The sequence below is a fragment of the Diplotaxodon limnothrissa genome, linkage group LG17, assembly GCF_057381915.1.
Source record: "Diplotaxodon limnothrissa isolate DT_005_m linkage group LG17, D_limnothrissa_male_GT1.1, whole genome shotgun sequence".
NCBI lineage: Eukaryota > Metazoa > Chordata > Actinopteri > Cichliformes > Cichlidae > Diplotaxodon > Diplotaxodon limnothrissa.
The window spans coordinates 8,791,525-8,804,866 of NC_140612.1; the positions used below are offsets into that span (position 1 = coordinate 8,791,525).

Genomic DNA, 13,342 nt, shown 5'->3' on the forward strand with positions numbered 1-13,342 from the left:
GTATATTAAGGAGCAAGTAAACATTTTGTCCTCAAAGTCAATGTGTTAGAAGCTGGAAAAATTAGCAGGCATCAGCATTTGAGTGAGTTTGACAAACGGTGGCAAAATGATGGAGTCTAGGTGATGGTGTCACAGCATTTCCAAAAAGGTTTGTGTCTGGGGCTGCATAGGCACAGACCAGTCAAGGTGCCCATGCTTACCTTGTCCACCATCAAAGACACCAACAATGGGGGTGTGAGCATCAGACGTGGTCTGCTGAATCACATTTTCTTTCTGTTGTGGGTGTCTGTGGAGCTTACCTGGGGAACACGTGGAACTAGGATTCACTATGGGGAGGAGACAGTGTGATTTGGCCAATGTTTTCCTGGGAAACCTCGGGTTCTATCATCAGGAACCAGGAATGGTTTGAGGAGCACAACAATGAGTTTGAGGTGTTGACTGAACCCACAAGTGGTTTCAATTTCAAGGTTTTCAATGCAAGTAAATCAGGTAATCCTCAAAAAAAAAACGTAATAGGGAAGTTGAACACTAAGAGTAGACAAATCAACAGCACAGAAAATTTTGCAGAAATTAAAGAACATACTGGTGTGGATGGAAACATAAGACAGATTGGATTAATACAGAAGGCAATGGTGTGGATGATCACAGAAGGATTTCCAGCATAAAGGAAGAAGCTGTAAAAAGAGCATCCTCCATGAGGTAGACATATAAATATCCAGGTCAGCAATGAAAACAAGATGCCATGAGAACAAACCGATAAACAGGGTTACAGGATACTAGGTATACATACCAGTGTTCAGTCTCAAGGATAGAAAGAGCAGAGCAGCTCTCATTCAGCATTCTTAACGGCGTTTAGACAAAATGATCAACCTGTACCAGAAAAACCGGAAGAGCAGGCCTGGAACCCCTAACCCTGCTAATCTGAAGTTTACTGTATCCTCTGTGAATCAGCTGAGACAAGGGCGTTTGCCTGTTTTTATTACTCATAAAGAAGAGTAAAGAATTGCGACATGAAATCTTGAGTGTACTGAGCCACGCTGTCTGATCAGCCTGAAGCTGACTGGATTTTGCGGGACAACAACCACAAGCTTGGTTCACTACAGTTCAGGATGTTCAACAAATTTTCTCTTTGCTGTCTCAGGACTTACCGTGGAACTCAGACTTGACAGTCTGACCCCGGTCAATGAATTCAGAGTATGTAAATCTGTGAACATCAAAACCATTAGAAAAAGAAAGGGGAAAAAAAGAAAGTATGGTGGTTGCACTCCTGACCTAATGTGACATGTGGAGGTTAGGATGAGGTGTGGATACTGTGGGTCCATTCACTGAAAAGCTATTGAGTGCCTGACTGGGATCCACAAACCGAGCTTTCATCAGCAAATTGATGTTTGCTGTCTGTGTAAGATCCATGGTGGTGAAACCACAAAATAGTCTGAGTGATCGTCGTGGGACTTTTTGTATAAATGACAACTGTGCTGGGAGAATCCCAGAGGTGAGCAAAGAGACAGCCATTATTATACAGCTGTTTATTTTCAGTCCAGAAAACCCGCTCTTAGCACTTTGTAAGAGGGTCTCACTAATTGCCGACCTTATGCACCGCCACTCATTAAAAAAGAAAAGATTGACTCATACCTGGCAAACATTTATTCTTCCACACATGAAGTTATAAGACTGATGGTTTTTTGTATTGCTTGCCTGCTGTTATGCCGCTAACATATGAGGCTTAGTTGCAGACTCAACTAAAGCTTGTGTTCAGCATTTTTTTAGTGAACTCTACTGACTGCAGAGGATTAAAAAAAAAAGGTCAAGAAATTCTGTCAGTCACAAGAATTTAACACTGTTGATGCAGGACGGCGACTGAAAAGATGTCCAGTTTCTGAGTTTGATTTGATTAGTGTAAACCAGAGCAAAGCGCCAATTCCTCAAATATATGAAATGACGAACATACAAAAGGAATGCAGATGTGACAGCCAGTGCATAAGAAAATAACGCAAAATGTGGGGCCGATCAGCAATATTCACCGTCAACATTTGTTCTGCTTTTCTGACGCAGCATTGCAAATTCATTCACGACTCTGTGACAGCAAAATATGGCCAGACTATGAATGAACCAGTGCTTTTTAACCCCCCGCCCCAAAACATAAAGCTGTATTCAGGTCACCTGGACATGTACAAGCACACAGGTACACACTCACACACACACAGACTAACTGCATGCAGTCCAAAATGATTCATGTCTCAACCTACTTACACCATCTCTCTGAGGAATTGAGAGCTCCATTTTTCAAACTCTCTGTGCCTCATCTTGCATAGCAATATAGCCTCTTCAACACACTAAACACATATTCACTTCAATGGAAAGCCCGAGGAATGTGGCAGCATTATTACTTACCGCTCCCCAAATCCCCTAATGAGGACAGGGATGCTACAGCGCTCTGAACGAGGCACAGAGAATTAGGGGCGCAATGATAAATCAAAGCAGATGTTGGCCTTTAACTTAATGATGAAATATTGGACTGTCGATGGTGTCAACCACTGATACGCTCGAGTATGTCAGCTATTGGTTGCTTCATCCAAAATCCTGCCTTTCGCAAACATGTGTTGGTCATCTTGAAGCTCATATTGAAAGATTTATCTATTGTGTCTGATGGGGAGAAAAAAAGGCTGACTCACTGGTGCACAGGTCCTCCGGTTTGTCCATGTCTCCTCGGTAATAGCCATTCCGACAACCACAGAGGGTGGCAGCTTCGATAGTGGAGCGGCTATTGGGCGGACATTGCTGACACAGTCCTGGCCCCTGGAATGACTTAAAGGTGCCCTGAGGACAAGCTGCGGGGAAAAAAAGAAGCGGGAAAAACACATAAAAACCAACGTGTGACTCAGAGTAAAGAACAACACACTCTAAGTTGGTTTGCATCGCGCTTCTGTGCATTTTTGTTTGCCTTGATCGTGACACATTTGGTAAACTTTGTATTAGAAAGCAGGCGTGCCAGTAGAGTTATTATTGGTACTATGAGGTTGACACAGCACAGAAGGGGATTTTCTGGGGATAGCTGCAAAATAGTTTGTTCTGACAAGATACACAAAAACATTTTGTGCACAGTGACACAGAATCATGTTGTGCTGATTAACTGAAAACTGGATTATCGTTTTCTTCTCTAGCTCTTTTTAATATGGGTCAGACATGACATGAAACACGTAGTGGGAATTTTTAAGGATGATACCCTACTTTATCCAATTTTTATGTATCCAGAGTTGGCTCTTGCTGACCAGATAATAATTATTCTTATTCAGCTTGGATACGTGCTGTGGAAATTTTGCAGTCCACCTTGGCAACGCGCTCTCATCTCAAGGTTTCAAATACTGCTGGAGGCAGCATAGAGATACGGACACGGGACTTCAGAGTCAGTGCCAGTTTAATATTGGCTGCAGAGTTAGTGGCCTTGTTTAACAGAACTAGAAAGTATGCATGAGGAAGCAAGAAGGCTTAAAAGTATCTGGGGGCCGAGGGGTTGTTGGTTTTTTAGCTACTGTTTGGAATTATGTTTTCTTACTTTTACTCTTACCAGGATTCTGGTAGCAAATAACAAAGAATCTTGTTGGTGCAAAAATACAGTTTTATCTCAGTGAAACTATTCGCTTTTTTGCATTTTTCATAGCTTGAATAAAGAAAATGGGAAAAATTGTGTGTTTTTGTGACAGAATACTAGTAACAAAGATACTGAAGATACAATTTAAAATAATTTATTTGGTTCTTTTCTGTTAATAGTTGGTCGCTTTATATTCAAATGATTCATAGGTTAATGTTACGTGTCCAAACCAACTAACAAACAAACAAACGAAAAGCATTCTTCTGAAAATAGCCAAATACAAGGACTGGACTGGAGATGAAAGAAAAAGCAGCCAATGCATAAAAAGAAATTCCACTGCAGTTACAAACTTTTGTGACCATTAAGTCCCGTACGTGTGGTGTACACTGAACGTGACACTTGAAACAAAACCATGAACATGGTGAACATAACGACATTTTTTGGTGGGTGAATACGAAAATCAAAAGAATTGTGGTTAATAATAAATCTGTTATGTTTGTTTTTTCTTTCTTTTTTTACATATAGATATTAACAATCGCTGGATGTGTGCTGCTGTTTGTGCAAAGTATCTGATGTGACACGGCAGGTAAAGCTGGACCAATTACTAAGACGTGTAATTTGTACAAAATTACACGTCTTAGCTTTTATACGCAGCGCCATTTGCATTTCCCAAGTGTTAATACACACATCTGACACAACTTAACATGGTTCAGTTCAGCAGGAAGGCTTAAAGCACTGCCGTCCTACATGTCTTTATGCATGCTCAATCAAGCCACACAAACTCACGGTGGATAAATGACCAAACAGCACCTTTCTGATGTCATAGATGCATGCACCCCCCTCCCTTTTTTCTTAACCAATGCATTTTTAATTATTGACATGCATTTTTAATTTCAACAAAGCTCAACAACAGCCTGAACATGATGTCATCAACCAGAAGCATTGCTGTACAATCACATCACTGGCTCTCTGAAGCAAATGTACACGTTTATGAATTTAAATTCATAAATACGTATTTAAAAAAATACGTAAAGAAAAGAAAATATGAAAAAGCCACGAGAACTGAACTTGCAGTCGGAAGATAAAGTAGCATGTTAATATGTTAGCAAGTTGCGTCAGAGTACTCTGTCCTACTCTGCCTCTCCCCACCGCAGGGAAAAGGGTAACACCACCTGGGTCTGGGTGCAGTTCCCCCCTCCAGGGGCAAGGGTACCTAGACCCGGTTTGTAGAGTACGCTTGGGGAGTGTGAGCGTGTGTACAGCGTCTCTTTATGTCTGTCTCCACGTTGGTTGAGTGTGGAGTAAGTGCATATGAGAGCATGAGGGTGGGAATGGATGTTTGTGTCTGTGTGTGCCTGTATGTCTGTGTCTATATGTCAGGTTGGGTATCAGACGCCACCTCTCTGGGGACATCTCAGGCCCTCCAAGGTTTGGAGGCCTATCTCCCCCCACCACCACTTCCCCTGCCAGTGGCGGACTCCCTCAGGTGTCGGTGCGTCGGTGGTTCTTTGTGTCTGGGGGTGGGCGTCCGGGTACACACCGGCTCACTCCTTGGCGGCCGCTTATCGGGGCCTGGAGCCTGGGGCTCGCTCGGGCCACTTCGGAGGTGGGGTGCCCCCGGCCTCTCGGCCTGGGGCTCGGTCACTCAGGCACGGCTGGCTGCCGGCGGAGCTCACGGGCGCGTCACTGCAACTCCCCCTGGCTTCTGCTCCGCGGCTGCTGAGTGAGCCCTCATCTGGGACTCTCCTCAGCTCTTACTGAGACAGTGGCACGGCTGCCCCTCTGTTAGTCTTCCTTGGTCTCTTGTGTTCTGGGGGCCTCTGGATGTCTGGAGTTTTGATCTCCTCCATACCTGCTTCATACCCTGGAGGACAGGGCTATGGCCCCCCCACACCCTCTAGCAGATCATTACATGGAGAAACCTTTGAAATGCAAGCATGCTGATCCACACAGGTATGCACACAGGTGTACACACGGGTGTTCACAGACGCGGACTACAGCTTTCTTGGCTGCTGCCTCAAAGCACATTGTGCGCTGTCTATCTTGCGTGCTGCACAATATCGTTTATTATTTAGTATCTACTGATATCTACTGCTAGCTAGTTTATTGTGATGGTGCTGTTTTTTTTTTATTATGTTGCTCTTTGTTGTTTGCTTTCTCTTCTGTTTTTTTTCTCCATACAGGTGACCCAGGTGTTTTTTTTTTTTTTGTTGTTTGGGTTTTTTTTTTCTTTCTTCCCCCCCTTCTCACCGTCTCTTCTCCCCTTTGGTTTTCTTTCTCTCCCTCTCTTTCTTTCATTCTTTCTCCCTGTCCTATCCCCCAGTCATGTCTGTCCCGTTTGTAGCAACTGAAAATAAAATAAATTCATAATTATAATAAAGGTCAATCAAATGGACCAATATGGCAAGGCCATGATGATCCACTTGGTAAAATAAATCCGCTTGGCATCTTTCTTGGCCTTAAGACAACAATTCTGATGGCTAAAGATCCAAACGGGACACACAAAAAAAAAAGAAAAAGAGTACTCTGTCCTAGAAGGATTACTGTTCTTAATTTGCACGTGAGATGTCACAGGTGTCTCTTTGTGAATGTAAATGCCTTCTGAAGTATGACTTTAAGTAAAAGCCGAAACAGAGAGGTGTGAAATGAAGAATAAGACTGAAATGAAAACTCTGCCAAAAGGCTTAGGCAAACCAAATGAATTTTTTTAGTCTTCCTTTCTCTTTTTTTAGTCTTGATTTATCTTTAGCATTTTGTTTTCCTTCTTTCTCTGTAATGAATGTTTACTTTATCCCTGAGCTGCTTTAGGCGCTGTAAGACTAAAATGCAAATGTTTCATAGATTTATGGTGGAAGACAGAGGAGTGTGCAAGGAGGCATTTAGTAAAGTCCAAATGATAAAATGAACCGAGTGACAGAAGTAAGTGAGACAAAGTAGAAAGCAAGTGAAAATCCTTAGGGTTTCACTTCATCAAATGTCAGTAGGTGAAAGGGTCAGGAATGAAAAGGAATGTCTGAAGAGACAAAAATAAAAAAGCATTGGGGAAAAAGTGGAACAAAGGGGAAAAATGTAGATTGGGAGTATAAGGTGAAGAGAAACACACTGATCCTGTTTTTATTCTTTCATTTCAATGCTTCTACAGTACTGCTCTGCTGAATTGCTGCCACAGACATGTTATATTATCGTTTCTTGGTTTTGCTTTTGCTCTAACATGATTTACAATAAAGGAAAGTGTTTTTGTCTCCCTAATTTACTATAAATTACTTTCTACATGACCAACATACCGTTGTGAAACTACAGAAGGAGTACTTCATATCATGTTATAAAGGCCATAGCTGGTCCAAAAGTATATAAGAGATGGATGCAGTTTACATCTAGAACTTACAGAGGCATTAGATAGCATTTCTGCTATCTAATGCCATTATTAATATGAAATCCATTGTGTTTGTTATTTGTAACAAGCAAAGAAAAATGACACTTGATTGAATCTTTCTATTATTGCTGCCAACAGCTTTCCAACATTTGAATTTTATGGCAGAGATTTAGAGAAAGGGAAGTATGTCACCAACTGCCCAAACAAACCCAGAAGTGCTTAGCAGCTAGCTAGCACTGAACAGCTTAGAGGCTAGCAGCATTGCTGTTATATAACGCAATATGAAATCCCAAAAATTCCCAGTTAAACTCCAAAAACACATTTCAATAAACAGTGCAAACATACTAAAATACTAAGGCCGATACCAGGGAGGCTAACAAGCACTTAGCAGGATCTAAAAGTACTCATTAACTTTAAACTGTACTGCTTGCTAGCCACGAACCAATAATCAGTATACATTACTTAGTCAGTGTTGTTATGCTATCTGGGATATGTAATCGTAAGGGTTATTCAAGGTATTACACGGCAGAATTTTATAGTTTTTTTTTTATTATAATGCATCCTTATCATGTCTAAGTAGAGCAAGAAAATGTGATCGCATATTAAGATAGTATAAACTGATTAAAACAGGAATGGTAAGGTTCTTAATTTTATGTTGGTCAAAACCTTTAAGTTTTGACCAACATTTAGGTTTTGACCAACATTTCTCATAATCAAAGCAGTCGTTAGCTATGTCCATAATCATGACAAGCTAAATGGTTGTCAGATCACATACCATAATCAAAACAGGCATGCAAAGGATGTTCTTTATTAGTAACCTTATTTACCACCGTTTCCCTCAGTTAAGCTGCAGTTTAGTCAGCGGATCATTGAAGTTTGTTGACCACCCTCAGCAAGAATGAAATACTTCTAGGAATGTAGCAAGCGTAATTAATCCCTGTAGTATCAGATGGCAAAGTGCATATAGCTGCCCTATACTGCCTTACACAAAGCTGGAAAGAAAAGCTGGCCTTCATAGTAAGTGCATGACTCTACTAATGTAGATAATGGAACGGACTATTGGACAGTCTTTTCTGGGAGACTATCATAGTTCTCGTATGAAGAAAAGAAAGCCTGAAAGAACTTCTGATCCTGCTTACTTTCTCACCTGTAAAAACATACATCTCCCGCATTCAGTTTCTAATAATGATGTCTGCCTCGTTTGTCTGTTTTCTTTACACCCAGACATTTGCCTTTCTTTAAAGCCATCTCATCAGGAGTGTCAGCGTCTCTTCATGTGTGTGTGTGTGTGTGTGTGTGTGTTGTTCTGAGTTGAATAAGCAGATAGACATCTGGCTTGTCAAGGTCATTTATTCAGAAACCTTGCTCATACACATGGGGCGTGTCACCATGGCAACAAGTCTTGCTACCTCTCTCCATTACTTATCTCTGGATACCCCTGTGTAGAGTTATCCTTTTCTGTCTCTCTCTCTGTCAAAGGATTTTAAACTGGTAACCCGGCATATGTCAGTGAATTCTGTTTGTGTGTTTTTGTGCAGGCTGAAAAGAACAAAATACTGACTCAAGTAGGATAAACAACAATCCATCATTCTGTCATTTCTGTTGTTTCTATTGTATTCAACAGCATCCAACTCACATTTCAAGTAGTATGATAAAGTTGGTGATGGCTGCTGCATGTCTCACAGGCAAAGGTCAGTATGCTATACAAATCTTTTGTGGACATATATGTGGAAATATATCGGATGGTAAACTTATTATACTCTATCATTTATTTCAGGCTGTGACAAAATACACTGTTTACAGCACTATTTTCCCATCGCATTGGATAACGTTTGCAATAGAGTATATCAACATTTCCTGTGAAGTTGAGACAAAACCGGGCAGCTCCAAACTGAATGACCAGCTGAAACAAATTGAGGAGTTACGGCTATCTCTCTAGCTTGGACATGATTTGGTTATGAAAAGTCTGACACAGACCAGGAAACCGTACTGTGCAAATTATGCCACAAATCAGGTACACAAGTCGAGCTGCCTCGTTTATATTAGGAGTCTCGGGCCAAAGTATTGCAGGAAATCTGCAATGTAGCATACTGAACTTCAACAACAATGACACTCTGCAGTCGCCGTTTGCAGACAGGCTATTCTACTGGCATTTAGAACCTACACAGATATTTAGAGAAACTGTGTAGATTCTCAGACATGCAGGTCATGGAAGTTTATGGAGACTGGAAAGAAAGCAAACTGTAGAAGCCTCTTGGTTGAGAGTTAAAAGTCTTCGTGAAACCTAAAGAAGTCCAGAAGTACTTTCTTTCCAAACTTTTTAGAATACAGGAGAAATTATAGTTCTTGAGTCATGGGAAGTGATATATTGTTTCTACAGTTTACATTTAATTGGTATATTACATAGCAGTATTTTATCCTGGGACTTTAGTAATTGGTTATTGATTTATATATTGATATATTTATGTTTACATTCTTAGGCAAACATGCCCAGATTTGTTGTAAATATATAAAAATATTCACATATGAATGACTACATTTTATTTTTGATGATTTAATTTAAATGTAAAAAAAGTACTTTCCATTTGATTACATAAACTATGTGATGTGTGTGATTACTAGGATATGAGATTTAGAGCAAAAAAATGAATTCAAATCGTGCAGAAAATTCTTCCTACATAAGGAAGAAATCTGAAATAAAGTGGAATAGGAAAACAGAACATTCTAGAGACAGGAGTAAAGGTCGGAGCAACACGGAGATGAAGTGTTAAAAGCGGACAAAGAGCAAGAGATTGCTCCTCTCTTTTTTCCACCTGTGCCCTTTGCCAGCTGTGTGGAGTCACACAGTGACCACGTGGATGGCAATTGTCTAAAGCTGGCAAACAGGCTCACTGATCAATTATTAAAAACTTGCATGAGTATGTGCGTGCTTGTGCGAGTGTTTTAAAAGCCCCTGGGTTTGAAAAGCTCAGGGCATTGTTAAAGTTCACAGCAGGGGATGTTTGTGTGTATTCATTGGTAGTGCATACATCTGTAGTGTGGTGAATTTCAAGCATGGCTCTTGAATATTGACTTAAAAGAGACACGCGCACTCAAACACACACGCACTTTGATGTACTTTGATGCTGAGCCAATTTTGCCTTATGGTTTGCACAATATGCTGATTTGGTGCAAAATAAACACCATCTCTGTGGCCTTACACACACGCACAAAAACACACACAAAAAGATGACCATCTGTTCTAATAGTGAGTCCAGCTTCCTGCCAAGTTGTTATCAGCTGATTGGCAGAAAAGCACACCAAAAAGATGCCAGCTTGAGGAAGACAGACAGGACATGCTCTGTCCCACGACACTTTAAATCACTGCTTAAGCTCAAAAAGCCTTGACAGAGAGTGTTAAGCCACGTCCCTCAAGTCTGCCTTTGGTTTGTGTACTCAAACCATCATTATACAATAAGAATTACAAATGACTTGGTCCTTTGAATGAGGACTGTCTCAGAACAACAACTAACCAATGACTCCGGGAACGTCCAGTCACCCTGTCTAGTGAGGATATGTGATATACAGTACTGTGTATTACATCTCAGTCAACAAAAACAAAAGCTCAAATCAACTGCTTATGAAGAAGCTATTTATTTTCCCGTGTTCACGGACACAAACTGCCACGTTTTTTTGTGTCAGCGAGCACGAATTTGTAAATAGAGTATTTTGGTAGGAAGTATATTTTGTCACAGCAGCTTATATTTTGCTAAGAGAAAGCAGGGAGGCATCATTGTGGCAAAGAAGAAAACAAAGCTTTAGAAGAAATGGCACATGTTGTATTTTGAACCAAACCCTGATCTTTTTCTTAACCTAACCCCGAACCCTAGAAAAATCCATTTCAGTGCCTACACCTGACTGAGATAAATGCCTACACTTAACCAAACAACATATTCTTGTGTATTTACAAGTGATGTGTCTCAAACTTGGGTGTTATTTTCAAGCTCCAAATGCAGACTTTTTGTTGCGCTTTACAAGTTGACAGTATTCACTTTGTATACATGAATAAGAACATATGAGAGCAGACTGATCAAAAGTCATGCTCAGGAAATCATGTTAATGTTCAGGAACACAAATCAGTAGACTAAAGGTTGTGACTCCTCCCTCCCAACCGGTCACGACCTCACTGAGCCTGGTTCTGCCGGAGGTTTCTTCCTGTCATAAGGGAGTTTTTTCTTCCCAATGATTCCAAGTGCTTGCGCACAAGGGGATCATTTGGATGTTGGCGTTTTCTTATTTCAATTATTCGGGGGTCTTTACACCTGCCATAGGGTGACTGCTGCTGTAATTTGGTGCTATATAAATAAAACCTAATCAAACTGAATTGACTATTTCACGAACTGCTATAAGAACATACTGTATAGTCACACTACTCACAATGAAGGCTTAAAAAGTTTTAATTTGAAATCCATATATGACAAACATTGATAAGTGTTAATAATGAAACTTCTAGAAGCAACTTCTAATCACTAAAACAACAGTGTCTTAGGAACAGATAGCCCATGTTCAAAAATAGAAACAGACGTTTTTTTTTTAAATAGCTAAAACCACTACGAGCTAGTGTTTTGGAGCATTCCTGTTTTCTAGACTTTTTTGTCTGGCCTATGTTATCTTAACAGTCATAGGACTATATGGAGGTCACCAGAACTGATACTTACCAAACCTTTCAAAACCAAAATTCTGAAAATGTCAGAATGTTTTGTTTTCGTTTTTTAAGGTAGAGTTGGCAAAAAAATGATACTTGGATGCTAATTGATGCAATTTTATTTTATCAGATGCATCATAAATACGGACAGCTTTGTCTATATGAAGACTTTTGTGAAGTAAATAAAGCTTCTTTTTAAACAACATTCAAATATCAAACAGTTACCACGAACACTAATCTGGCTGGTGCACATGGCAACATGAGCTGTTTAACTATTACTTATTCAAATTAGCTGTCTGATAAGTTATTCTTAATGCATCAGGTAGCTGCTACTAACACGATAACCTTAATGTTGAAGCTGGGCAACAAAACTTATCAGTCTATAAGTCTGTACCATTGTTAGAGATTTTTAATTTAACAGGAAAACACAATTATCTGTGGAAGCCCGTTTCCGCCACTAAAAGAAAAAGCATCTATAACTCAAAGTTTTGACGTACTTTCAAAAAAATTTCAACTTATTAACTCGAAATTTTGACGTATTTTCTTGAAAATTCGATTTATTAACTTGAAATTTTGAGAAAAGTAACTTGAAATTTTTAGTTAGCTCTGCCAATCAGTAATGTACGTGGAATGCGCACTCAAAACAGGGTCGCAACAAATTGGCGCTTTCGAGAGTACGTTTGCTGATAGTAACATCATGTGATTCAGCTAATAACACGAGGATTTCATCATTTGTGAAACCACACTGAAAATAATCAGCAATTTGTGCATTCATGACTGGCTGTAATACTGGTAGCTTAGCTGTAGCATTTGTAGCTGAGGGCTTCAGCTTCCGGGTAACTAGGAAATTACGTCATTCACGTAGATTACTGAGCTACTTTTCTCGAAATTTAGACTTAAGTCGAAATTTCGAGTTAATACGTCAAAATTTCGAGAAAATGGCTCAAAATTTCGAGTTATGGATACTTTTTTTTCTTTTTTTGTGGCAGAAACGGGCTTCCATAATTATCTGTGTCTAAAAATATGAAAGGTCTCTCTTAGAAGCAACAAGGCAGAAACAGTGACAGCCTATCTTACCAATAAGTGATCAGCATTTTAAATATGGTGCCAAGCCACCAGAAGCACAGAAACAGTTGTAGCTCAGGGCTCGCAAAATCGCTAGCCCGACGTCCCGGGGCTAGCGATTTTTCCAGTCGGGCTACCAAAATCTATCTCTTCCCTGCCCGTCGGGCTATTGTAGGAAGGAAAAATATATGTCAATGCTTTTGCATTCTTTCGGAAATGTAGCTGGGTAATTATGTCATTGGCATCGGTGAGCCACTGTCAATATGTGACATATTGTAATTGCGTTTGAATTTGCGCTTGTTTTTTGCTTTCACTTTGCAATCGTGCGAACTGTGTATAGAGAGCGACAGCACTGATTGGTGAGTGATGATAATTTGTGCACCAATTCCTCTGACATCGTCTTATCAATCGTTAGCTTACTATGCAAACATGACAAGTGAAATCTCCCGCAGCTTAAACATGTGAGAGGTTGATCGCGCAGAGAATCGCTGACCATTATGTGAGTGCGTGTGTAAAAGCAGCAGGATATATATTTTAGTTCTGCTGAGCCAAATAAGACAGGTCAGGGTGAAGAAGTGACAGCCAATGAAAAGCTTACCACAAAACGGAGAAGTTATGACAAATCAGACTA

General features: G+C 40.2%; 1 protein-coding gene across 1 annotated transcript in view; it reads right to left on the reverse strand.

Moving 5' to 3' along the window:
- LOC146614605 (ephrin type-B receptor 1-like) overlaps positions 1 to 13,342 on the reverse strand; it is a 150,608-nt gene that overhangs the window by 80,503 nt on the left and 56,763 nt on the right. Inside the window, exon 6 of the mRNA XM_085376036.1 lies at positions 2,673 to 2,828. Within this exon, the coding sequence (XP_085232162.1) occupies positions 2,673 to 2,828 (156 nt within the window). The remainder of the gene's footprint in view (positions 1 to 2,672; positions 2,829 to 13,342) is intronic.